Source organism: Perna viridis, chromosome 1 (assembly GCF_037379345.1).
Source record: "Perna viridis isolate PV_CMFRI_1.1 ecotype Kerala chromosome 1, ASM3737934v1, whole genome shotgun sequence".
Lineage (NCBI taxonomy): Eukaryota > Metazoa > Mollusca > Bivalvia > Mytilida > Mytilidae > Perna > Perna viridis.
The window spans coordinates 31,373,865-31,398,967 of NC_142445.1; the positions used below are offsets into that span (position 1 = coordinate 31,373,865).

The 25,103-nt window shown below is 32.8% G+C and overlaps 3 protein-coding genes across 5 annotated transcripts; 1 reads left to right on the top strand and 2 right to left on the bottom strand.

Moving 5' to 3' along the window:
- Positions 1-1,531: 1,531 nt before the first annotated feature.
- Positions 1,532-4,627, bottom strand: LOC148628366 (uncharacterized). 3 transcript variants are annotated; one of them, XM_088564727.1, is made up of 7 exons: positions 4,511-4,627; positions 4,131-4,191; positions 3,766-3,923; positions 3,216-3,287; positions 2,522-2,761; positions 2,016-2,111; positions 1,532-1,655 (listed from the first exon to the last, which is right to left on the bottom strand). In XM_088564727.1, the coding sequence occupies exons 3-7, from the start codon at positions 3,785-3,787 to the stop codon at positions 1,648-1,650; spliced, it is 438 nt and encodes a 145-aa protein (XP_088420853.1). In that variant the 5' UTR covers positions 3,788-3,923; positions 4,131-4,191; positions 4,511-4,627; the 3' UTR covers positions 1,532-1,647. The 3 variants fall into 3 exon arrangements, with proteins under 3 accessions (XP_088420853.1, XP_088420854.1, XP_088420855.1); XM_088564728.1 differs by lacking the exon at positions 4,131-4,191 and having other exon boundaries at positions 4,511-4,601; XM_088564729.1 differs by lacking the exon at positions 4,511-4,627 and having other exon boundaries at positions 4,131-4,393.
- A 45-nt stretch (positions 4,628-4,672) lies between these two features.
- Positions 4,673-24,196, top strand: LOC148628367 (uncharacterized). Its single transcript, XM_088586160.1, has 5 exons — positions 4,673-4,723; positions 20,954-21,410; positions 21,861-22,098; positions 22,592-22,774; positions 23,122-24,196. The coding sequence occupies exons 2-5, from the start codon at positions 20,970-20,972 to the stop codon at positions 23,313-23,315; spliced, it is 1,056 nt and encodes a 351-aa protein (XP_088442286.1). The 5' UTR covers positions 4,673-4,723; positions 20,954-20,969; the 3' UTR covers positions 23,316-24,196.
- On the bottom strand, positions 8,392-15,876 carry LOC148628368 (uncharacterized). Its single transcript, XM_088586154.1, has 3 exons — positions 15,527-15,876; positions 12,033-12,350; positions 8,392-11,412 (listed from the first exon to the last, which is right to left on the bottom strand). The coding sequence occupies exons 1-3, from the start codon at positions 15,786-15,788 to the stop codon at positions 8,594-8,596; spliced, it is 3,399 nt and encodes a 1,132-aa protein (XP_088442280.1). The 5' UTR covers positions 15,789-15,876; the 3' UTR covers positions 8,392-8,593.
- Positions 24,197-25,103: the final 907 nt, after the last annotated feature.

The following is a 25,103-nucleotide window of genomic DNA, read 5'->3' on the forward strand; positions in this document are numbered from 1 at the left end:
ACTGCATGTACTCGATGAAAATAAATATATGTAAGTGAAAAATCAAATTTTTTTATATAAATATATACAAGGGGCCCTTTCGCGGTAGTTTTTTTTTTCAGTACTTATATTTAATAATTATAGTCATTTCCGTGGAAATCACAGTGTTATTCACTCTCTCTTGGTCAATTGTAGTATTCATTTATCGTCGCGCAAATGGAAGCAAGTTGTTTGCCTTATTTCATTTTGTGCAAGAATCGCTTTTCTCAATTGTATGTTTTTGACCAAAATTTAAAAAAAAAATACATCTAGAAAACAACCAAAAAGCTATTTAAATTTCTTCTATGACATAGATATGTGGAAAAAGTTCGGGAAAATTTTCAACTTAATTTGACAATCTCTTTAATAGGCAAACTTTACAAACACTTTGATGGTTATTTCTGAAAGTTATGGGGTGTAAAAGTTTGAATAATGTAATACAATCTCTGCTGTTTTTCTTTGTGAGCCACACCTTATATATATTTTGCCTGATTCTTAGCCAGAGAAGTATTTAGTTTTCCCCACAGGGGCTTGATTTCGTGTGGCGAATTTAGAGGGGGTGCACCCCCTTTTTGAGGAACCTTGGCTGGCACCCCTCCTTTTCAAAGTGTCTAGTTCCGGCCCAGATTCCACTGTTAAATATGCAGCCCAACTAGTATGTTTATATACTAGTTAGGCTACATATTTGATAGTGGGAGCAAGCCCTTGTGATTTGTTTTTAGAGTTTCAAACGACCTAGTTTTCTAACTTTCTATAAACAGTTTACAGATTTATTATTTGAAAAACTTGAATAAATTATGACAAGTAGTCAAGTTTAAAGTGATATTAATGTAATATATCCAAGCACGGAGTTACATTGCTATGGTTGTTTCTTTTTACATTGAAGCCAAGTAAGGCAATATTTTTGCTTTACTAACAAAAAAACAAAGGTTACATGATTTGTCTATGAGGACGGCTTTATTTATATGAAATCAAATGCTAACTAATACAATATTTACCTAAAATGGAGGAAGGAGTTACACATTCAAAGCCGGCTTTCCTCAGCTGAATACATGGTATAAATAGTTATGTCAAGAAACATTTCATTTACCAGTTGTCTTATTATTTCATTAGATAAAGTTGCTACATGTCTGAAGTCATCACTTCAATTTTTGTTCACAATGTTGTAGTACCTCTCTTTTGTTTTATTGGGGATACGACATCGCGCGTCAATACAAAACGTGTTTCTAGAAAGCAGAGGACGGTTACTTTACCCGCGCACCTGGTCGATTATCCCAGTTTATAGAAGAGACCGGATTACTAATTATAATATAAATAATTCTTTTAGTATCGTATCAATTTGTTTGTTAATTCCGGTTTAGTTCTAATTGTTTTGCTTTAAGTTGCTATTATTTATATGTTGTGCACGTTTTCTTTGTGCTATCACCATTTTTTGACCGCGAAATACATAATTGTTTGATACAAATACAAAACTCAAAATCATAAAAAAGCAAATCAATTTAATATTATGAATGGTGTATTGACATATTTTCTGCTGACTCTCTTGCGCTCTTTCGTTCCCTCTTTCTCTCTTCACAAACAAACACACACGCACACGGCCTTGTATCTTTCACCCACAGGTAGTTATTCTTATTTTTCTGAAGAAAAAAAGAGAAACATCGAAGTTAGCATAATTTTTTCGAGAAACGATTAGTAAAACGTGAGAAATTTCAAACACTTGATTGTAGTATTTAAAATGAACATGAATTTATGAAATTTCCTCTTAAAGGTATTACATAATAAATAAGAGCAATTCATTTAAAGTGCCAGATTGACTTGTTTTATTCTCAAATATAAGGAAGTTCTCTAAAAATTGAAGATTGTGTCAACAGTTCAGATTTGAGACTGAGTTACCTTTTTTACATTACTTTCGAAAACTTGAAATATTTAGAATCTGGATTAACAAAATAATGTCGACACGAAATCAGTGTTCATATTACATAATTTAGGCCTCTTACCAAAATATTTACGTAGGGTTTCAACTTCTCTTTTGACATTTGTTAAAGACAATGCATCTTCTTTCATATCATTTTCAACTTTTCTCATCTCATTTCCTGCAAAAAAAAATGTAAATCATTATGTAAGTTACATGCTGCACGGATGAAAAAGACCATTTATACAAACATAAAACGTGTTTTGAAGTTCGCAATGTTGTGTAACGTCGATTCGGACGGTGACGAAATGAATAAAGAAATCAATCAAGACTTTTTTTTTTCGAATAATGAGAACAATCTACTGTAGCTCTGTCCAGTAGCAGTAACTTAGTTGAAAGAAATGATAACGAATTACAGTTGAATATTTGATTTAACGCATTTGCAGTTTGTTTCTCAATAGAGCATGTGGTTGAATCTCGCGCTTGCTCTGAAGTTACCTTCAGAATATATTTTTCTTGGAGGATGGAAACGTGTTAGGTAATTAACCAACGAGGAAACTTTAAACCCTTTCCTTTGACATTGCAACTCACCTACAAATCCATTAGCAATAATTAGTTCTGCTTTGAATCCAGCTTCTGTAAGGGGTGCTCCATTCAAAGTAATTCCATAGCCTGCGAAAACTGAATGTTGCTTGCTCCATACGTTTTTAATACTATCCAAGTCTTTTAGAAGTTTTCCATTGAGTTTGTTTATTTTCTCGTTCATTTCTTTAATCTGATTTTTTACTTTTAATGAATTTGCCTCAAGTTGTAAGAATACTTCATTGGTATCTGAAAGTAAGAAATTAGTATTACATGAATTTAGTTCCATTTTTTCAAACTTGTTGGTTTGGAATTCAAAAGTATCAGTCGTATAAAAAATTCGATATGCGGTGCTCATTTCTCTCATCAGCAGCATTAAAACCAAATATTTGGAAAGTTTAAGATTCAGAAGTAAATTGTAAACAAGAAGTTAGCATAAAAAATTTCAGATAATAAACATATTAAATTCATTTGCCCACTTCAATCTTATCCCTGAAAACTTAAAAGAAACTTGTTTTGTTCAACTGGGTCTTTTGTTTTTCTCGTAGGTTTGGTTTAATGTCACTTTTATTGTTTGTTTTAACTTTCAGTCAAATCTGTGTTGCACCAAAGAGGTTATATGTATAATATTTAAGTGAATGTCACCAATGGCTATGCAATCGGACGACGTCTATTTCAGAAATATGAACCATTGCAAAATTACCTTTGTAAAAGTTAGTAATTTCTTCTACATTGTGGTGTATACTTTTTGAAATCTGCATCATATAATCTATTTCTATAGAGTGAATAGAAAAAAAAACAATATTTAAATCAATAGAAAAAAAGATATATCTGCAAAAAAAGAAATATTAAAGATATGGATTATGACCTTAAAATCAAGTAGGGAAATCTCGGGATGTTTTGTTTCGTTATTCTTCAATATTTCACTAATATGTTTTTATGTGCGTTCATTCAAAACTTAAGCAAACTCCTCTTCGAAAAAAATATCTTAAAATTTCATTTTGTTAATGCAAGGGACGTGTGAGGAGGTAGATTGTGCAAGTGACAGAAGTACCATCATATCTACCCGCTTTAAGAATTCCACCAAATGCTACACTTATTTATTTTTTTTTTCTGTTCTGTTCTGTTTTGTTTCGGTTTTTGTTTTTTTATTTTTAATTATTTTTTTATTATTTTAATTTGATTTTGTTTGTTTTTGTTTCGTTGTGAGCCAATAAGATATTCATAGGTACTTTTTGTAGTTTTACACTCACCATATTCACTATCTCCGATCATTAAGAACTGGTAAATTAAAAAGCCGACCAGGGTCAGAACTGCCAGGTCTATTACAAAATCTTTCCATAAATCGCCAACAACAACAGTGTACAATCGCTAACAACAGTGTACAATCGCCAACAACAGTGTACAATCCCTGCAAAATCAAGAGCAATCTTATCAATACTAAGGCATGTTATTTGTAATTAATACTGAAAGTAGGAAAAGTTGATATTAAGGTGTATGTAATAATCGTGAATTAGTGTAGATAAAAACGACAAACAGCGTTCGTGTTCTGTGTGTTTCTAGTATTTGTCTTAGGTTTTTTTTTATTTGTTTGCCTATTTTTTTCCTATAGACTTACCTTTCCGTTATCACTATGGAAATACCCTTGCTCGTATTCTGAGGTGACACAAACACCATTTCTGTAAATACAAAGCTAGTGTAGGCACTTTGATGAGTAATTAATATGTCTTTCTTAATAAATGTATTTCAAATGGCTATTAATTGCTTCCTAATTAAGACTGATGATTCATAGGTTAAAAAATCGTGATATGATCGAATAAACATGCATAGGTAGAATGATGTACTTCGAAGCTCCAATTTTCTTGCCAGTCTTCTCCGTAAGTCCGCATTGCCTCTGTCCTAACTTTTTTGGCGGCAGTATTAAAGGAATTGTATATCATGAAAACAGTTTAAGTATGGGGAATAAGGCATTAAGAAATAAAGTTAAGTGTTACTTACTTAAAATTACATGTAAGATGTTCACTCAAAGGCATAGGACTACTAAGAAGCATTGAAACATTCAGGAGCAAAAATATTGCTGCTGATGCCATGCTGGCGCGGAACCGTCGTTAGGCTAGATGGACGTAACGTCATAGTATGATTTGTCACTTCCGACGATCGAAGCGACATTAGCGACTTGGCTTTAACGGTGTTGTCAAGGATAGCCACAAGGTTAGAACTTTCATAAATATACTTTTAACTGTTGTTATTTTGGGTGTTTCTGTAGCAAGCTGTAATGGATTATATTTTTTAATGTAGAAGATGAATTCCGTTTTTTTGATGATGTAAAAAAACTTGTAAATCAAAAAACAAAAACTAGGAAAACCCATGTTTATGTGAAGAAGATACTATATATAGAATATATTTTGTCAGAAACCAACGTTAAAGGTTACTTCCTAGCTATTTGTTTTATTACTGAGAGATGTATTTAGCAGTTTGGTTTTGGCAACAAAAGGCTGCGGTGGTTGCATGACGTATAAAGAGAAAATTTCATGCGCTACTATTCATGTTGCGTATATAGGCATGAATGATGCAAATACATGTATATGTATGAAACCTCGTGCTATGCCGAAGTCCCAAGATATTTATTTTTATGATCATACTGTCATACTGGAATCAAAATTTTCAACATTTAAATCAACTTAACAGTACATTTCCACAGACCATCTTTTGTTCACACCGCTTTTGGTGTTTTATTTTTGTTTTTTTTTTTTCATTTTTAAAAAATAAAACAATAATTCCGAAAGTTTTAGAATTCATTTTTTTTTTCATTCTAAGCCGTCTATACTTTCCATATGAGAATAAAAAAGGAATCACATCCATGGTGCCATATTTCATTTATTGTCCAAAAAATTCCTATGAATTACATGTAGAATGCTATATATGACGAATACACGTGTACATACAGTAATAGAGCAAAAAGTACAGTCACAAAGGAGTAACATCTGAAAACTTCACAAATGTATCAACTACTCATCTCCCAGCCAGACGCGTCACTCTGACTGGTGCGTTCGATTATAATTGTGTTGAATGGTGTTACTCGGTGATGAGCGAAGCAGCATTTATTTTGTTATTTTCTAGGCTGGTTGCTAGTTTAACAATCACTTGAGAAAATGACTCTAAATTATGCTTTCACCATTTAAACAAACAGTTTAATGACTACATTGGTGTGTATAAGGATACTGTAGGAAGATAACGCTTGATAAATAAAACGACAGTCTCCAAAGGCTTCTGAGTCGTAGATGACAGTCGTGGGAACTGTTAACTTTAGAGGAATACCACTATATACTTGGACAACATGGAATTTAAATATTTACTTGTTGAATAATGATACTTCGATGATACTTTGCATGTATGTCTATCAGGTTATTATCTACTGGGGGACGTAACGGTTTGCATCATTTCAGGGTGGGGATGGAATGTTTTCTATACATGGATTTTTAAATTATTTTATTTTTGTATGTTGTAAAGATAGTTCAAATTTAATTTGCTTTTTGTAATCATTTACTTCTTGTTTACAATTTATTTTTGAATCTTAAAACTTTTTTAAGTACATGCAAGTATTTGTTCTAATGCTGCTGAACAGAAGTTACTTGTTGAAACACCATTACAACATAATAAAATTTGCAGATATTTATAAGATTGTTATTTAATTTTTATTTATTTATTATTTTCATTTATTATTTTTTTTTGCATTTGGCTTTGTTTGTGAAACTAAACCATAACTCTTCTTTTTTTTTTTTAGTTTTTCGAAAAATTGTTTAGCGCTTTTTGGTGGCTCTTTATTTTTTCTCATCACCGAAAGGAACAAGGGAAAAAGTCTAAAAAGATGTTATATTTATATTTTAATTTCGCTCCAGTTCCTAAATATTATAAGATTGCACTACGGTAATTGTGTTATATTACCACATTTGTAAAGTATTTGCAACTGAAAAATAAACTTATGAAAAATTTACGGAAACTTTACATAAAAAGAGTATTTAAAATCATAAACATGTCTAAAACTATACATCAATAATTTTGTTTTAAACCACCAAAGTTCTGAAATATCTTGAATCATTTACTAAAATAAAGTCGTTCAAAGGTATGATTTATATACATTTTCTGTACATTAAATATAATGTAATTTCTTCAAGAAAAAAAACTAATAAATTATATTTTCCCCCATACAATGTAAGTGATACCTTCTGTACAATAACCCCCCCCCCCCTTACAGTCCAAATTAAAATTTCCGCCTCACACGAGTACACGTTTTGTGAGAATATTGTATCAAGAAATCATTTCAGACAAAATCGCTTTTGATATGTATAAACGTTATTTCTTTATGTCAAAGAAAATTAAAAAAAATCTGCTTATGTAAATAAAACAAACTTTTATCTAATGGGGATTAAAAATTGTTATGGCTTATTTCTTTTATCAATGTTTTGATATTTAGTAAATAGAGTCTTCGATAAAATGAACAAACGCAATCAAAAATTAATTCCTTTTAATGTTCTAACCGCAAGCATTTGTTTCAAGTTCATTGTATAAATAATATAATTGGTGAAAAAAAATCTCTAAACAAATGCCAGTGGTTTAACATTTGTAACCATTCCTGATGTATACATGTACGTTCAAAATTAAAAAAAAAATAAAAGCCCTTCGTAAATGATATTTTTTCTGTGGTTGGAAGTTAAGTCTGGATCTGACCAAAAAATGAAAAGCGACACTCTTGCAATATAAAAATACCCTGGAAATGAAATCTTACATTGTAAATAATGTGAAATACGTGTTTCAATATTTTATCATTTTTATTTTTTTTTTATTCTACTCATGTCAGGTCTTCATCACTGGATTACATTCTTTTGATCTCCGCTAAAATCTTGGTTCCATTAATTACACTTTCGACTCTCTTTCCTGTAAATATAATTTCTTTAACATTCAATTTAAGCAGACTCTGTCTACAGGGGATGCGAATAACAAATTGTATTGTCGAATATATCAATATCATATTTCTTTAAATATAATTATCATCGAGAAAAAGAAAACGACCTAATAAAAAGTTTACGGCAATTAATTTTATGTCACCCTTCATTTTGACCAAGAATTTCGTTCTATATTTTTCCAGTGAATACAAATAGAAGAATACATGTAAAACGCCTTTATCTTTTAATATTTTTGTTCCATAATCAATCAAAATAAATTGCTGTAATAAATTGTGTTTCAATGTAACTTTCACTTAGATGTGACGAAAACTTTAAAAACAATATTCTTTAGAACAATCAGTTTACTTACAGTCAAATGCAGAGCGATTGTATATTGAGTGATATTCTCACATAAACAAAACCGTCCTTTTAGGATTAAGCCAAAAAACAATTTACATATAGTCACCTAATTGATACAAAAATGTATATTTACATACTAGCTGATGTTTGTTACATAAACGGATGACAAACATTTTGATATAGATGTGTCTCCTAGAATTGTAAAATTAAAACTAGAAGTTTATATACATATGTAATAATTGAACGTAACTTGATCTGTTATGTAGCTATTGTTGAAACATTTTATGTACGTCGTATGTATATTTGAGGGGTCATACATGTTAGTTTGAACCCTCACATTTGCCTTCTCGTTAATTACAAAGTTAACATATTAATTTGAATAATAAACCCAATTTCTTCAAATTATCTGTTAGTTTTATTAAATATTGATAGAAGACAAAACAAGCTTGCTGCACATGTTAATTCAAGTCTAGATTGTTTCCTCAATGATTCAATAAATAAAACGTTTTTGATTTTTTTTTTCAAAAACCTACTTACACTGTATGTTTTTCTTGCTGGTAACTGGAAATAAAACTATTTTTTAGCCTAATTCGAGAATATTTATTTCATAATATTAAGGCACATCCTTATCAGAATTAAGTAATATTAGAGAAAATTTTACAACCTGCTTGGTTTATTTTGCCTTTATCACAATTTCAAAGCGTATCATCTACGATGCAAATATTAATTTCAACTTGGATTGTTCAGATATTGTCACAGTAAAGTTCGGCGGGAAACCTCAAGGAACGGGGGTCACAACCGTCTTTCTTCTGATCCTCCGTCCTCTACTGGCTTTAAGATAATTTAATCTCTGTAACAAATAACCAAAACTTTGATCAACCAACTCATTCATAGTCTGTGGGGATGAATTTGGTTGTCTTACACCAACAGTTTCAGTAATATTGCTTTGTCCTCCCCAAGTACCAACGTCTGAATTTTTGACAGAGGTGATTGTTGCCGCTACCTGTTTGATGCTCTCCACCAGAGATATATCCATAGAAGGTTTAGTTGCCATTTCCATAGTCTGAGCACTCGAGCTGTCGTTTCCGATTGATATTTTGTCACCACCTTTATTCGGGATGGACACAATTAAACTAACTGGTTGGTTAGTTTTATGTACAGTTTGATTCATAAAATTTTGGTTGTCTTGTACTAAACTTGTATTGTTTGAAAAATCACGTGAATTGTCCCCTTTATAAAAATTATACACATTACTATAATTGGTTGGCGATTTTACATAGTCGTTCATAACTGGCATTTTATCGTTTAGCGGCAGGATTTGGGGTTTTACAGCCTGGACATTTCGCGACAAAATGGAGTCCTGTGTTGTCTGCGTGTATACTGTGGGATTCTGGGTTACCGGAAACATCGGAATATGATTAAATGCATAATGGTGTTTCATTTGAGAATTCTTAACGTCTTTCGTATTTGGTAATAACTCATTAATCGGTGGGTTTTGGTTTTGAGTTGTCTGAACATTTCGTTGATACAAAACTGGGCTTGGTGTAGCATGATGCATCCGAACATGATTGTAAACTGGGGAGTCTTTATTCGCGTTTTGCATTTCTTTGTTTATCGGCAAGTTTGAATTTTTCTGTGAGTTTTGTACCAAAATGGGACCCTGTGTTGTTTGAAACATATGAAAGCCATTAAATGCATTAATGTGCTGCATTGGTAATTTTTGATCCACGTTAATGGCTGCCGATTCCACGTTTGGAACCTGTGTTGCCTGCTCATTACGAGACAATATTGGGCCTTGTGTCATCTTATCTGGTATAATTCTTATCTGTTCTGGAAGTGAAGGTTTCAGAATTTTATTTGATTCTCTGAAAGATGTTACGGGCAGTAAAACGTGACTCTTGTTATTATTATGACTCCTCTTTTCACCCGTTGAAATCATAATTTTTGGAGCATTGGCCATTTTAAATGCATCGTTTTTCTTCACTGGAACAATAACAAGTCTTGCATCTGATCGAAATTTTCTTCCTCCAAAATTTTCATCATGGTTTCGTGAAACTGGAGTAATTTTTAACGTGATTTTCGAAATCAATTGATCTACTGTGTTCGAATTTGGTTGTTTATGCTCGTTGCTCGTTGTGAACTTGACTTGTTCACTAGTAACGTTTTGAGTGCCACTCCGATTTGCACCGTCGTTACTAATCACCTTCAGTGAACCTAAATTAAGTAGCCTGTTACTTCTAGAGGATTTAGAAATAATATTAATGTTTGGCAGTCGTAACACGAAATTTGTCTTCTTAACTTCATTCGTGACATCTGGTGCAGTTTTCTCGGGTGAAATGGTAGCTGGTTTCTCTTTTGTATGATGTTGTTTCGGGATCATTTGGGTATCTAAGTTTATTGGCTGCTCATGTATCATATATGGGCCTTTATGGCCTATAGGTTGACCTAAGGTCATCATGTCATGTTGATTTCGTTTTTGTTGTGAGTTTACATTTATGACATGTCCAATTAACATTCGGGCATCGTTTTGACCATGGGGCCGCCCAATATTTATCATTCGACGTTGATTGCTCTCTGAATTGGCATTTGTATTTCTAAACTGCCCAATTAAAATTTGTTCATCTCTGTGAGCCATAAATGTTCCGCTGTGTTGTTGGTTTTTGGTTTGCTTTGCTTCTTGATTCATCTGTTGGTCAATTAATATTTTTGGACCACTGAATCGCCCGATAGTACTTCTGTGATTTTGATTGTCTTGTTGATGTTTACCCCCATTCAAAAGTCGCAAAGTTTGCATTTTTGCATCTTTTTGAACATGGAACTGTCCAAAGGTACTCGGGTGTAGCTGATTTTGTTCCCCTTTCGTATTTGCAATCATGTGTCTTTCATTAAATCTTATTGTTTCAGTTTGACCATGAAACCCACCGAAAGTTCCTGAACGAAGCTGATTTCGTCCCTGTTGTGGAATTGCAATTCTTGGTTTCTGTTTAAACATATTTAAGTTTGTTTGACCTTGAAACCCATTGATAGTATGTGAATGCTGAAGATTTTGATTCCATTGTGTATTTGAATTCGATCGTCTGTCAGTAGATATTTTCGTGTCTTTTTGGCCCCGAAATCTACCGAAGATTCTCGAATGATGAAGATTTTGTTCCCATTGTGTGGTGCCATTCAGCTCTCTTTCGACTAATATATTTGTGTCGTTGTGACTATTGAAACGCTCGAAGGTGAAAGTCGAGTGATTTTGCTGAGAATTATAAGATATTTGGTCCGTAGTTGTGGTACTAGGAGGAGTTGTGGTGCTTGGCTGATTGTTATTTGTACCATCTCTATACATACGAATAATAACTTGTTTCATAACAGCCTGCGTTTTCTTCACGCATGACTTAGCGTAGTTATCATACATTACACTTTCATGAGCTCCGGCAGTCTGGCATTGTCCGAAGAAGTTTAATTTGTCATTTTTACAATCTATGAAATACGGACTCAATTCCCGCCCTCTCCAGTGGTGAATGCCGTCTGGTAACCCTTTACATGTTGCATGTCTAATATGGCAAGGAACACAATGGGATGATCGACACTGGTTTTTTAGATAATCGCCTGAAAAAGGTTGAGCAATTTAACAAATGATGTGATATTTAATCTTAAAATATAGCAAAGTGAGTGTCGAGCAATTGCTATGGTAATATTTCTTTTCTTTCTTAGACAAAGTCTTACTTCTGCGCAAATGACATATCTTTTGTTAAGACAATATCTCAAATTAAATTCTTTAAATCTCATTATTCATTTTTTTTTTCGGTGTTAACTGTGTTATTTGTCTTTTTATACATTATGTTTTACACTAAGTTTTGTTTTCTTTCTACACAAGGAAACATAATTAAATTTACAAAAAATACTACATGTAGTCAGCCGTTTGGCTTGTGTCCATCAGTGGTCTTGTTATAATTCCTTTTTAAGAAGCATAAAGACTATTTTCCTCGCTATGAAAAGGGATGTTATTTCAAATATGGCACTTAGTATTGCGCCTACCTAAAAGATTAGAGATTTGGAAGAGGACTAAAAGGGGTGGGTGTTGATGGGAACTAAGACTATAATTCAAGATTAGAATTGGTAAGAGACAACTTGATATAAGAGGTCACTCGAATTCACAACTATAATTACTAAAAGGAAAACAGAAATTATTGTTCACCAATTTGCATTTTTTCTATTAAGTTACATACATGAGTCCTTGGGTAGTTCTCTTCCTCCACAATCAGTTGAACTTGCAGGACTGCATTGCTTTGTATTGTTATCGAAAACTTCATTAGGTGGACATTCCCTGAGATTTGAACCCCACCAATCTAAATCAGATGTTTCCGAGCAGTCGTAATACTGAGCACACCGTGTTGGGTGTGCGTGGCGTTGGTATGCTTTGAATGGGCAGAAATATTTGCTCGACCATCTATCCATTACAGTGGTTATACCAGAGGTCCTGTATCCAAGTTTAGTCTCATCATTTAAAAGGAATGGCTTTAGATTGGTTGATTTTGGTTTGTCACCTGAAAATCAAACATTCCAGTTGAGTGTTATATGACAGGCGTGTATTTGGAGAGTTTGGTTGAGTGTTATATGACAGGCGGGTATTTGGAGAGTTTGGTTGAGTGTTATATGACAGGCGGGTATTTGGAGAGTTTGGTTGAGTGTTATATGACAGGCGGGTATTTGGAGAGTTTGGAAAGAGGGCGCCAGCTATTACTAGTCATTTTTTTCTGAAAAATGCACAAAATGAACAAAACGTCTAAACAACAGAGGGATTTCTATTGCTGAAACACCCTTTCATCCGCCATAATGTTTAATGTAGGAAAAAAGTTGTCGAGTCATTAGTGCAACGAACAGAAGGTAACCCGGCGTACGCCCCTCCCCCAAAAAAACAAAATGGGAAAAATCTTCCCTTTTTTACATGAAATCTTGATTTATTTTTTTTTACAAAATTCTACCCTAAATAATTTTTAGGCTCGCTTCGCTCGGCCTTTACCTTTATTTACACCCACTCTAACGTGAAATCCTAGATACGACCATGAACAGTACTATACTGTGCTTTGTTATTTGAACTGTTTGGTTTAAAGCAATTGAAACATTACAACTCGGCGCTTACCCTACTGGTGAGCCTGATCCATGCACCCATTTTTAGTTGAGTTCTAGTTGCTCATTTACTTTTGTTATTTTGTAAATATTATTTTGGTTATCTTATGTTCTTTGTTGTGTGTGTCTGTTTTGCATGTCTGGTCTTTGCCCCTGGATTACATTCTTTCGATTTCCGCTAGAATCTTGGTTCCCTTGATTACTCGTTTACACACGGTGCAAATTCTCTCTATAATGATTGTAAGAACTCTGTTTTATTTCATACCATGATTATTTTTTTAACATGAAAAAAAAATACTATAGATGAGATGATGCCCATGAAACAGACTTACATGAAACATAAAAATACGTTACATAAATTTATAATTGCGACCAATTTTACAAAAAAGGAGTAAAAAAAAGTCTTCTCAAAATTCAGTTTTCACTTATGTTTTTTTTTGTCTGTTTGCTTTGTTCGTTTTTTGTTTGTATTTTTTTGTTTGTATTTTTGTTTGTTTTTGTTTGTTTATTTATTTGTTTTTTTGTTTTTGTTTTTTTTTTGTATTGTTTTTTGTTAACTTTTTTGTTTACATTTGTTCAATACCGTCTTTCGTAAGCAATTCCCTATATTCCAAAACTCAGAAGACCAAAGATTCGGAAACATATTACCTAGTCCGTTGAAAACAAATATAAGAAAGTGGTGATGATATGTTCACGAGTAAACCGTTACCTTTAGAAAATGCTATTGTTCATATACTTTACAGGTAAAGTTGAATCTTATCAAACTCGATGAAAATATATATTCGTGAACAAAACAACAATTAGCATAAGCAGAGGATTAAACCGACGACAAGATTTATGACTGTTTAGTCAACATGAGCATTTCGCATGGTCGCCAGCCTTGTCGGGAAGGACAGTCCGATATTCCTTACCGGAAGGTTTAGACAGGTGTCTGGAAACTTTGACACACTGCCGTCGACCTTGTTACTTCTTAAGTGAATTAAGCATAACCTCTGGTGTTGATGAAAACGACAAGGGCTAACATTCCCAGTGTTATGTTAACTGTACTCACGAGTAAACCATTAAATTAAAAAAATACCCCTTTGCTTTTTTGAAAATATAGACAAAGCGGTCTATTGAAACTTAGAAATATCATTCATTTGTTGATCCCCCCCTAAAAAAAAAAAAAAAGTACACCAAAATACATTGAAATAAGTATACCGGAGTAAGGTTCAAACTAAATACTATTCCTCGTTAATTTGTTCTATGCATGACTTTACAAGTAAAGGTACAAATGAGATATGTTCTAATCTCACAAATCTGCATCAGAACAATCAGAAGAATAGTTCTTAGGCTGATTCTATTCTAGAACAGTTCTAGCAGGGACGGATCTTGAAGAGCTGGCTTTTATATAACAGTTTTAGAACTGAAATACTAGTTTATATATGTATTACTCATTTGAAAGATTAAAGCTATATAAAAATATTTTATATAACATATAAGCTTACTTGAACTATCATGGTATTTTAAAAAAAAAATAAAAACAACAGGTGAAATTTAAGAAAATCTTCAATCTAAAAATTCCCCTTTTTACTATTGCATGATAATTATCATAACAAAACAAAAAAGGAAAAAAAGCTCAAATTGACCAGATATGTTTGTTATAACATTATCTTGATTCTTAAATGCCTGGGAAATTTGGATTTACAGCATTTGTATGTATGTTGCTGTGAAACAATTTGTTTCACGCTGAGTCCTGTTTTACAGGGTAATATATTTAGGTTCAGTGAAAAAAATTGTTGTTTTTGTATTAGTATAAAGATGCAGTAAATTGAATTATCTAAGTAACAATTCCAAATTGTACATGTTTTTGTCGTACAATAACTTGTAGAGTCGATTTATTAGAAGAATAATAAGAACATCCCATTTTAACGGTTTATGATAAGTTATGAGATCCCAAAACTATCAGTTGGGATACTATTTTACAGTAAATACCAAATAAGCCATTTATACTAAAGCATTGATACTCTTGAGGTCTGGACATACATGTAGTAAAATGTGTCAATTTAAGCAATTTCTCTGTTCGGTAGGGGTACATGTACATACATGTCACTCAACAATCGTAAATCTGACTGTAATTTTCTTGATACCATTAGAAAGCTGGGACATTGGGCTTTATGGTGATATCTGTTTTTGTTGATTTACTCAATTCAGTAGAATGTGGAAGCTTCAAGAAAATGTTGACTATAGTCTCAAGGAGGCGTAAAAAGTGGCTTAAAAATACAAAAAAAAATGCTCCAGTTTACTTTTTGACGATAAGTTGATTTGTACATGTAAATGGGAGATATAAGGGTCCCTGGAAACTGCAGTTGATGAGTGGGTTTCTTCCGAGGTTGCGGTTATCTTTATCCTCGTACTATGCGGGCTATTGCATATAAACATGCAGCCTTTTCAGTAATGTCAAAGTTAAAGATAATTCATTACTTGATTCGATTTAAACACATACAAAAGATGGATGAAAAATATCTTTGAATCAAAATCATTTTCAAAATTCTGCAAATAGGAAACAAAGTAATAAACTGTACATAATAGTTCTGTTTCATGACTAACTTACCTTGTTTGTTGCATAAAACGTTCCATGCTTTGTCTTCACACTTGCTAGAAATTTGATTCCAAGCAGTTCCATGTGGACAGTTTAATGTCCAGGCTCTCTGTGGAGTACAGAGATAATACTTAGAGCAGTCATCGGGGTCGGGACGGAAAATTTGTCCTACGGTATCCTCACAGACATGGCTAGTGGTCGGCGTCAACAGATGAACGAAAAATAGTATGACATGATTGTAGTTCATACTTAATTCAAAAGAATACACAGTCATTGAATATCATTTACAATTATTTAATTGTGTCAATCATATTAATATTATATCGAAATTTGACACTTATTTAATTTGCAAGTGACATGTCACCGACAACAATAAAACAGTTGTACATCTTGCGGTCTGATTCTATTAAGGTTTGGTTTATATGTAATTGACATACAGCCGGATATGACTGATTTTTTCATCTCCTTTGTGTACAATATTATATTTGAGGACTTAATTTCTCGACCATGCAGAATAGTATTACTTAGCCAGGTGAAAACTTGATTTAGTCCTCATATCCCGCTGCTTCCACATAATTTTGAAAGCTATTGTGGCCAAGAAAAGGACAGGAACAAATACTATTAACTGTAAATTCCGAAATTATTGACAAGTTTGTTTTTGCAAAAAAGAATGCGAATGGCTTAAAACCGCAATAATTCCGACTCGCGTAATATTATGGATAAAAAAAGGATTTTTTTAAATATTATATCACAAAAAATAAAATCGAACTTATGACTTAAATGACAAATTCGTAATAATTATTATCAAATGCACACAAACATTTCTGAACTTAAAATAAGTAGTGACAGAATATTTCTGGTAAAGGAGCAATAAATTTTATTTTCATGGAAGGGGAGAGAACCAAATCTGAAATAAAAAGACTGAACCAGAATCTTTCTATCATTAAGTCTAGGAATAAGTTTAGGTACATAATTTGCAAGAGAAATCCATAATATGACATTTTAGTTTATAAAAAATCGGTATATAGATATGTCTGTCTGTTCTCTACTTGAACGCAATGGCCACATGGACTTGCTCCCACTATTAAGACATACAGCCGGTCTGGTACCGGTATATACACGTGCATGTACTAGTGTACTAGTAAGAATATATAGTTTTTAGTGGGAGAAGGTCCCTGTAAACTAGCGAAAGAAATGTCCGTTTATTTAACATTGATTGAAAATGGTATGATATTAGTTATTTTCATTTTGTATGATTTTATTTTGAAATTGTCACATATCCCACGTGCCTTACATATAAATATTGCAATTATAAACTGACCAACAGTGACACTTCTTGTTTAAAAACTAGTCGGACTGTATATTTGGTAGGAGCAAGTCACCATGCTGGCCCTACAAGTTTAAAAAATATTCCCTTAGAAGTTTTTTTTGTCGAAGATTTGACTTTTTAAAGCCTTTTCAAAATTGTTCGAAATAAAAACATTTCATTTCTTTCATAGGTTTGCAAAAATGTAGAAAACTATTATAATCAACAAGTCTAAACACACGAAATGCAATGCACGAGGGTCTTTAAAGGGTCTGGATAGTTTGTATGGAAATCCATATTTCCAATCAGCAAACAGCTTTTAAATTTAAATTTAAGCATAACCTTTAGTTATTTTAAGAATGTGCTGAGTGGCCTTGATGTGACGGTTTTCATTCCGGTGGGTTTTCTGTTGTCTCTTTGACATATTCACCATATCCATTCTCGTTTATATATTTTTCGCAAATATTCATATGTGGCAAAATATTTCAGAAAAATAATTGTAGTCGCTAGATAAAGTAAAGTAATTATTTTTCAAAATGTTAATAATTATAGCATACTCCACTGAAACATAGCAAATTTTAAAGGCAAATTGAATACTTTAATTAATTTATTAAATGAACTTTGAGCGATACACAATTTGTTTCATTCATTTGGCCTAATAACGCTATGGTCTGTGCATTGTTTTTAGCAGATGACCGGAATGTTTTTGGCTACTTAATGTTACTTTTAATGACATGTGATAAATGGTTTTTGATAACTAGAAAATGTTTGAAATTGAATACCAACTAATATGCCAGTGGGGTCTGGTTTTATATTTAACGCCAGCATATTTTTGAAAAGCCAAAATGTACGATTTGGTTAAAGAAATAAGATTTTTTTTTTCGCGAATTCTCGTCAAATCAACACAAATTAAATTCAACTACGAAAGGAATTTTAATTGTTATAAATGATTTTGTCATTTATCTATTTTCTTTTGTTATACTTGAATAATAAGACTCACTTTAGTTAACTCCCCGAATATTTTCCTGTGAACAAGGTTTTCACGTCAAATATCACCACTTGATCTTAAAGAATATTTTCATGTTTATGAACTTTTTCTACTATATTTTCCCATATACATTCCCGTATATTATATTGAAAAGTCAAAAATTTGGACAATATCCTATTAAATATCTTGATTTGAACTTTCATGGAATAATAATTTAAAAATACACGTTTACCTCTTTTATAATAAACGAAAAAAAACTAATGCTTCTATTTTTTTAAACTACGACTCGCCTTTGTGTTGCACAATTTCGTTACTGTTCTGTGGAACAACCTTTTCTTCCCTCACAAAAAGAGAGGCAAATGAAATCGTATAAATATGTACCCTAGCACATCAACAAAGATTTCGAAGGGTTGTGAATATTTCATGCTAGAACAATACACGAAGAGAAAACAGATTTGTTAGTGTGATCGTTTTTTTTTTTGTAAAGGCATTTGAAATTTTGGCGGGAAAATGATTTCTCTAGATTTTCCATAGGCTTTGTCTAAGTAAGTTTTATCAATTAAATCAACTGAATAAATAACAAGGTTTTCGATCGATAAATTTAATAACGTGTGTAAAAATAAGGTTCAGTTTTCTTGGCCGATGTTTAAAATTAGAAATATCTCATTCAAATATCCAGGGATTTTCAACCCTGGGTATATTATATTTATGCAAATCTCAGCGGGGTCAAAACCTACATGTCGAAAGAGTTATGGCATAAGGATTATGGTGACAGGAATATGATATACATAGCCATAACTCAAAATGTAAGTTTTATTTGAAATAAATATTTAATGCTTTTTGTAAAGTAAACGCTTTGAATCAATTTCCAGAGTCTCCCTCTTCAAAATCATTGGATTCTCACATGTATTTTTGATTTTTTTTTCGCTTTTCTAACTTGTTTATATTTGAACAAAAAAAAAACAAAGCAGGATGATGCAATATTTATAGATCTATTGGAGACTATCATGTTTTCAAACCAAACTTGGCTCATAGTATATATTATAAGAAACAGACTTCGAGTCAACAAATAAATAGAAGCCAAAAAAGGTAGTCAATGTTGTTAATTATTGTCATACTGAACACCTAGCTTTTTTTCCACGGCTAGTCCAGGGCTGTCGGGAACACCCTACGGAAACTCTTGTCCATTATCCTATCTTGTACGTTAAAGATTCGTCGAGTCATTGTCCTATTTCAAACATTGTTAATTTAAAGAACAAGCCATTGGTAAATTGTGATATGATTCACATATTATTTTGTCGTTTCAAGTGAGGCTAATCGTTGTTGTAAGTAATGATTATGGCATAACTAATGTAGTATACGAAAGGAACCAGAGAGGGAACGTAGTACGAGCCTGCTCACCGTAAGATTTTGTTTCTTTTGTGTATTACTAATTTCGTCGTTACGATCAATTTACTTCCTTTTTAAACGTGCATGCATATCGCAAATGCCAAAATCTTGATCGTCGGCTCTCTTCTGTTACGGCGGAATTCTGATTCTTTTCTGCTTATTTACTTAATTCTAGGCCTTGAAAGTTTTGTTGAAATGTGGTAGGAGATGGGTGTACGAAATCTAAGACAATTTCGGTATATTGTTTATTTTAAAGAAATTGACATTTCCCCTTAGATCGAAAATGTTACAGTATACTGCATTGTTACTATAATTAGAATAAAATCACATTTTCTTGCGGCTTGTCAGAATATTTTTTTTTCTGTATCTAAAGTAACTCTAAAAAAGCATTGAAGCAAATCTCGACTTGACTTCATCATTAACAATTTCCTCCATAGTTCGAATAATCACTTCAAGATATACTACATAACATCCCGCTAGCTTATATACTAAATATTTCATGTCAAAATCTGCATCACATGCTGTATCAAAACGAGACTCCTATATCATCCCAACGGCCACACGTCATGTTTATTATATCATATATTTTAGCCAAGTATGGTCTGTGAAGGGGTGTGATATAAGGTATGCGATATAGGTCTAGGGGTGTGGTATAGGGTATGCGATATAGGTCTAGAGGTGCGATATAGGGTATGCGATATAGGTCTAGAGGTGTGGTATAGGGTATGCGATATAGGTCTAGAGGTGTAATATAGGGTATGCGATATAGGTCTAGGGGTGTGGTATAGGGTATGCGATATAGGTCTAGAGGTGTAATATAGGGTATGCGATATAGGTCTAGGGGTGTGGTATAGGGTATGCGATATAGGTCTAGAGGTGTGATATAGGGTATGCGATATAGGTCTAGAGGTGTGATATAGGGTATGCGATATAGGTCTAGAGGTGTGATATAGGGTAGAGGATACAGGGTTTAAACAAACACTTATAATGCATATACAAAAAGTTATACGTTCATCTAAATGTATGATATGGTAAGATATAGTTTGGAAATAGTTAATATACCTCTGTATAGATATTTCAACTTTAACTCAGGCACTAAACTAAATTCTAAGTATAAACAAGTAAATAAATTAATAAAAATAAATTTCCTTTTGCATGAAGGAAGTACCGGGACAATTCTGCACCACCTGTGCACGACGAATAAAAAAGTCCCTTTAATACCTCTTTTATTATCGCTGGGTCGTCTCCGTTTTATAATTTGGGAATTTCATTTCACACAAGGAAAAAATTAATTACACAGTTTTCCTGGCTTCCTCTTCTTCTCGGTACAAATGTACATGTAATTCACAATCGGAACGCACTAGTTTGTAACGTTTATCAATTTATTTTTTATTTATCTAATTGAACAAAATGTTTCATAATGTCACAATCAATAAATTTTCCCTAAAACATAAGATACTGCAGTTCTGTACCTGCAGGCACCAACTAACCACTTCTAACATTACTGGAAAATGGTTTCATTCAGATACTTGCAGATTAGGAATATGTAGCCCTTTTAATCCGACAAAAGCGTCCTGCAATTAACGGTTAATTAATACCGCTTAGTTTTTTCAACTAAAAGCGACTTCATATCATGTAATATAATCACAAGGAATCGAAAATATCACGTAATTGTTCAATACAACAAGCAAAATATCTGGGTTGTACACATTGTGTAGTGAGAACTATCGCCGAATTACTGTTTCTAATTTTGTAGGGCTACAGATGACAAAATGGAAATTGCTCTTCCTGGCGAAGTTCCAACAAAAAAATTAAGTCAGCGAAGACCAAAAAAGAAAGGTATTTTTCGTAAACTTTCCGGAAAATTTGATCGCTTGACTAAACGACAAAGAAACCGTATACATATTGAAGACCTTGAGCTTAAGATCCAAGAGTACCGAGACAAACTCAACGACAAAGATGTTGAATTGGGAGAAAAAGAATATGAGATTGCTGAACTTAAGAAGCAAATCTCTCTCTGTGACAACGAGCTTGATAAAATACTCGAGGCTAAGATAATGGGAAACTTAATTATTGGAAATAATAACATTATGGTGTGCAACGAATCGCTTCTGGTTAAAAAAATTAACAGACTATTCCAGATGTGTTCAGACGAATTCACTGCCGTCGCAGAGAGACATGCTTCACTTGAATGGAAGATGGAGTCTGTAGAGGTGAGTAATATAAATGAAGAAATGTACAAATTATGTAGGAAATTGTCCAAGGTAAATGACAACTTTTAGGTCCATCCTGTACTTTAGTAAAACATATATATTAACCATAAAAAGATTTGCACCCGAACTTTTGTAAATAATGAATGTGGTCTGGTGGTAACGTGCTCGCTTTGAGTCCGACAGAGTAATGTGTGATGATATTAAGTTTACATGTGGACTATTACTTCTGTAAGCTAGCACAATAAAAATCTGACTCAGAACAAAGCAGGGGTTTTTTTTAGATTGATCAAACGTTCTCGTATTAAGAAGAATGAAAAACCTGCAATAGGACGTAAAAAATAATCAATCAGTCTAGATGATGAAATGATTGCAATGTTAAACAATGCGTTACAAGCTAGTATGATAAGTCTACATATTATCTTAAATCATTTTTTTTTTTTTTTTTGATAGAGCGTCCTTTCAAATGTTGACACCAAAATAACCCTCCTGAAAACGTCTAGTGAAACGGAAAATGGTACCATACTGGAGAAAATATCGGAAGTAAAGGAGTTAATCAACATCCTTCAGGACGATCACATTCAAGAAAGCACCATCCTCGAAGCAGCTGATGCTTTAAAGTACGATTCATCGCAACAGGAAGTTCCTAAAATTGGACTGGAATTAGCAAGGCGGTTAGCCATTAAATATGGTAATGCTGAAAACATGCAATGCACTATATGAAATATACCAACCTCTACTCTGTATATCTATTGCTACAAATGAATTCCATACCGATAAAACTGACACAAAAACAGGAAAACAACCATGTACTAACAAGTTTGTAGTGGCGGATCCAGATAATCATCTAGGGGGCATCAGGGGGGGAGGGGCACCAAAAAAAATCCTGATGAACACATTTCTACGCACGCATTTACACACAAAAATACGCTATTTTCATAAATTTTACAAATTGATAAGGGGGCCCGCCGCCTATGGTTTGAACCGTGCTTCGGCATATTTACTTAATGGTATGCTCTTAAGGGCAATATAAAAAAGGGGGAAATCAGAGGTAAAATAAGTTAATGGAATATCTTTCACGCATGAACTTTAAATTTGATGTTGATTTCTGAGTAACCATTCTTGCACTTTTGCATATGATTACTTTTTGTACGTCTTTAGACAATAGAATATTTTTACTTTAGCGTCAAAACCTGAAGCCTTATATGCAGCGTTTGGAGATTTTAACGACCGTCCACTTGTAGAACGTCTGTCACCCGACGGTTTGGGAAAAGTTTGTTGTCGGTGGCTAGTAAATTTCATGAAAGATACCAGACCCGAAGACTTGGTAAACAAGCTTAGAATAATGGAAAGGGATATCACTGAAGGTAGTTATGATCTGTAAGCTAGAGAATCCGCGCTGTTTGTTTATCCGTTTAATTCAATCGTTTTAGTTTAAAAGCTGTGCTTAATATTTTTGTATTGTTTATATCTATATTTTAAGTAACAACAATTATTTCTAATGCTACACGGAATTGAACAATTTGTAAATCTTCTTCGTAGCAGGTTGGACACCGACCTGTAAACGTTTAAGGATACATTTAAGTATGTTGATTATCAAGCGCGAAAATTCTTTAATATAATATATTCATAAATGCTCAAACAAAATAGTGAAACCTCTGTAAATTGTCTCGTTTATACTGTATTGTTCTTTTTTGTTGTTGTTTATTTTCAGAGGAAACAAGGAAGTTAAGAGACAAACTGAAAAAAGGGAATCCGTCCAGGTCTTCATGGGGAGACCCGAGTGATGATCAAAGTGTGGACTCGGGTACAAAAGTTGATTTTATGAGAAACTTAAATGAAACAACCGAGTTTGTTAAAAGCAGTACATCCTTGTTCAAAATAGAAATGAAAGAATTATCCAATTAGTTCTTTAGTACAATGTATGTGGTTGCTGCTTTGTCATAAACGCATTTCAGGTGATGTTCTGGTTGAGTTTTTTTTTATTGAAACAAGAACTTGTTATATTCTGTCTCAAATGTTATTGCCATTTTGTTAACTTGTACTGGTCACTGAAAAATGTTTGAAATATTATTGACTGTTTTTTTCCTTCAAAATCTTAAAATCAGTTTAATTTAAAACTTATTTTCCTTTTTTCAACCATTTTGTCAGATACGGTTGGTAATTATTTGATTAAAGAAATAGACTCTACATTCCTGAAGATTGAGCATAGAATTATGATGTATAGCCGGTGACATGACGTTTTCTCAATAGAAACATAATAGATCATGGCACAAAATTTATCTGTGGTGGACTTGAGGAAGGCTGTTTACGGAAACAGCTAAATTGCTTCTTCTAAGCAGCCATCTTGCTGTACATGGTTGACGTGTTTGGAAAATGACGGCAACTATTTAAAAAAAAAAAAACGTTTTATTGTTGTCGTTACTGAATTGTATATAATTTAACTTCCCTTTGGTTTTTTAAGTATGAATTCTGTGCATTTAATTTCCATTTGTTGTTTAAGTATGAATTCATTTGATTCCCTTTAGATGTTTTACACTATTCTAGAGTCATACAATGGGTAGTTGCCACATATCATTATACTGTAGTCATATAATTTGTTTTGTAATCAGGAATTAGAATTCTAATAGTAATCTGATAAGTATTATGTTTTTGCTTCTAATTTCAGTTGTATTTCATTGAACATCACTTCGCTGTTTTTACTTTAAAATGTGATGACTGTATATGTATTAATATGTTTGTTAAATTGAGAGAGTATGGACTTCAATTGTTGTTAAATATTATCAAATTAAAGTTGATTAAAATAATATTTTTCTTGAATATTTCTAAGCTACGCGGCGCTGAGTATGTTTGCATTGCTTTCACTGTTTAAAAAAAATTTATCACAACCTCTACGTGGGCCCGTCCTGCAACCCGGGAATCCGGTTTAATACTGTATAATATACCAACAGTTTAGCTGGTTATATAGAAAGTCACTGAAACGGTCCCTTCTTAGGCCAGACAATGCCTCTTATTGGAATTTCCGGGTTGGACCAGCAGTACGTTGGAGTACATGAGGTTTGAGTACAGGAGTCACAACCTCAAAATGCTGTTTATTTGGAACAGACTCTTTACAAATATTGGTCTGGTGGGAGTATTGTAATAGACATGTTATCAATTATTCTTCTGGTGGGAGTATCATTGTAATATACATGTTATCAGTTATTCTTCTGGTGGAGTATATTTGTAATAGATATGTTATCAGATATTCTTCTGGTGGAGTATATTTGTAATATACATGTTATCAGTTATTGGTACAGACACAACTGTTATCAATGATCCAGCTGTTTAACGGGTACATTCGAATTCAATCATATCCTGCACACGAAGTGAATAATTGTTCGATTTTTTTTCCTTCTCAACTATATAATTAGACTATGTCACTGCACTAAATTTAGCTGTCACCGCTTGGTGCATAAAAACTGGTACATGTAAGAATCCTTGATCAAAATGCTTTGAAAAGCTTTGTCGTGAAAGACTGGTAAGCTAGCCAGTTTCAAGATGAGGATATCCCATTTTTTTTATAAACTTTTTTTTTTAATTTAAAAAATCAGCGTTAATGTCGTATGGCAGAAAGAGTACCTCATGCTAATCTAGTTATGTGCATTCCTTTATCATATGTAGTATATTATTTCATTAGAAAGATGCAACACCCCG

Bases quoted from the DNA above. Each gene is read 5' to 3' on its own strand.
- LOC148628366 (XM_088564727.1), bottom strand. From the start codon at position 3,787: ATGATCGGAGATAGTGAATATG. The intron at 3,288-3,765 runs GTGAGTGTAAAA...TTCACTCTATAG, and splicing joins GATCGGAGATAGTGAATATG to AAATAGATTATATGATGCAG. The intron at 2,762-3,215 runs GTAATTTTGCAA...TCTTACTTTCAG, and splicing joins AATTACTAACTTTTACAAAG to ATACCAATGAAGTATTCTTA.
- LOC148628368 (XM_088586154.1), bottom strand. From the start codon at position 15,788: ATGACTGTGTATTCTTTTGAATTAAGTATGAACTACAATCATGTCATA. The intron at 12,351-15,526 runs GTAAGTTAGTCA...TTTGATTTTCAG, and splicing joins CGTTTTATGCAACAAACAAG to GTGACAAACCAAAATCAACC. The intron at 11,413-12,032 runs GTATGTAACTTA...AACCTTTTTCAG, and splicing joins AGAACTACCCAAGGACTCAT to GCGATTATCTAAAAAACCAG.
- LOC148628367 (XM_088586160.1), top strand. From the start codon at position 20,970: ATGGAAATTGCTCTTCCTGGCGAAGTTCCAACAAAAAAATTAAGTCAG. The intron at 22,099-22,591 runs GTAATGCTGAAA...TTTTTACTTTAG, and splicing joins GCGGTTAGCCATTAAATATG to CGTCAAAACCTGAAGCCTTA. The intron at 22,775-23,121 runs GTAGTTATGATC...GTTTATTTTCAG, and splicing joins GGAAAGGGATATCACTGAAG to AGGAAACAAGGAAGTTAAGA.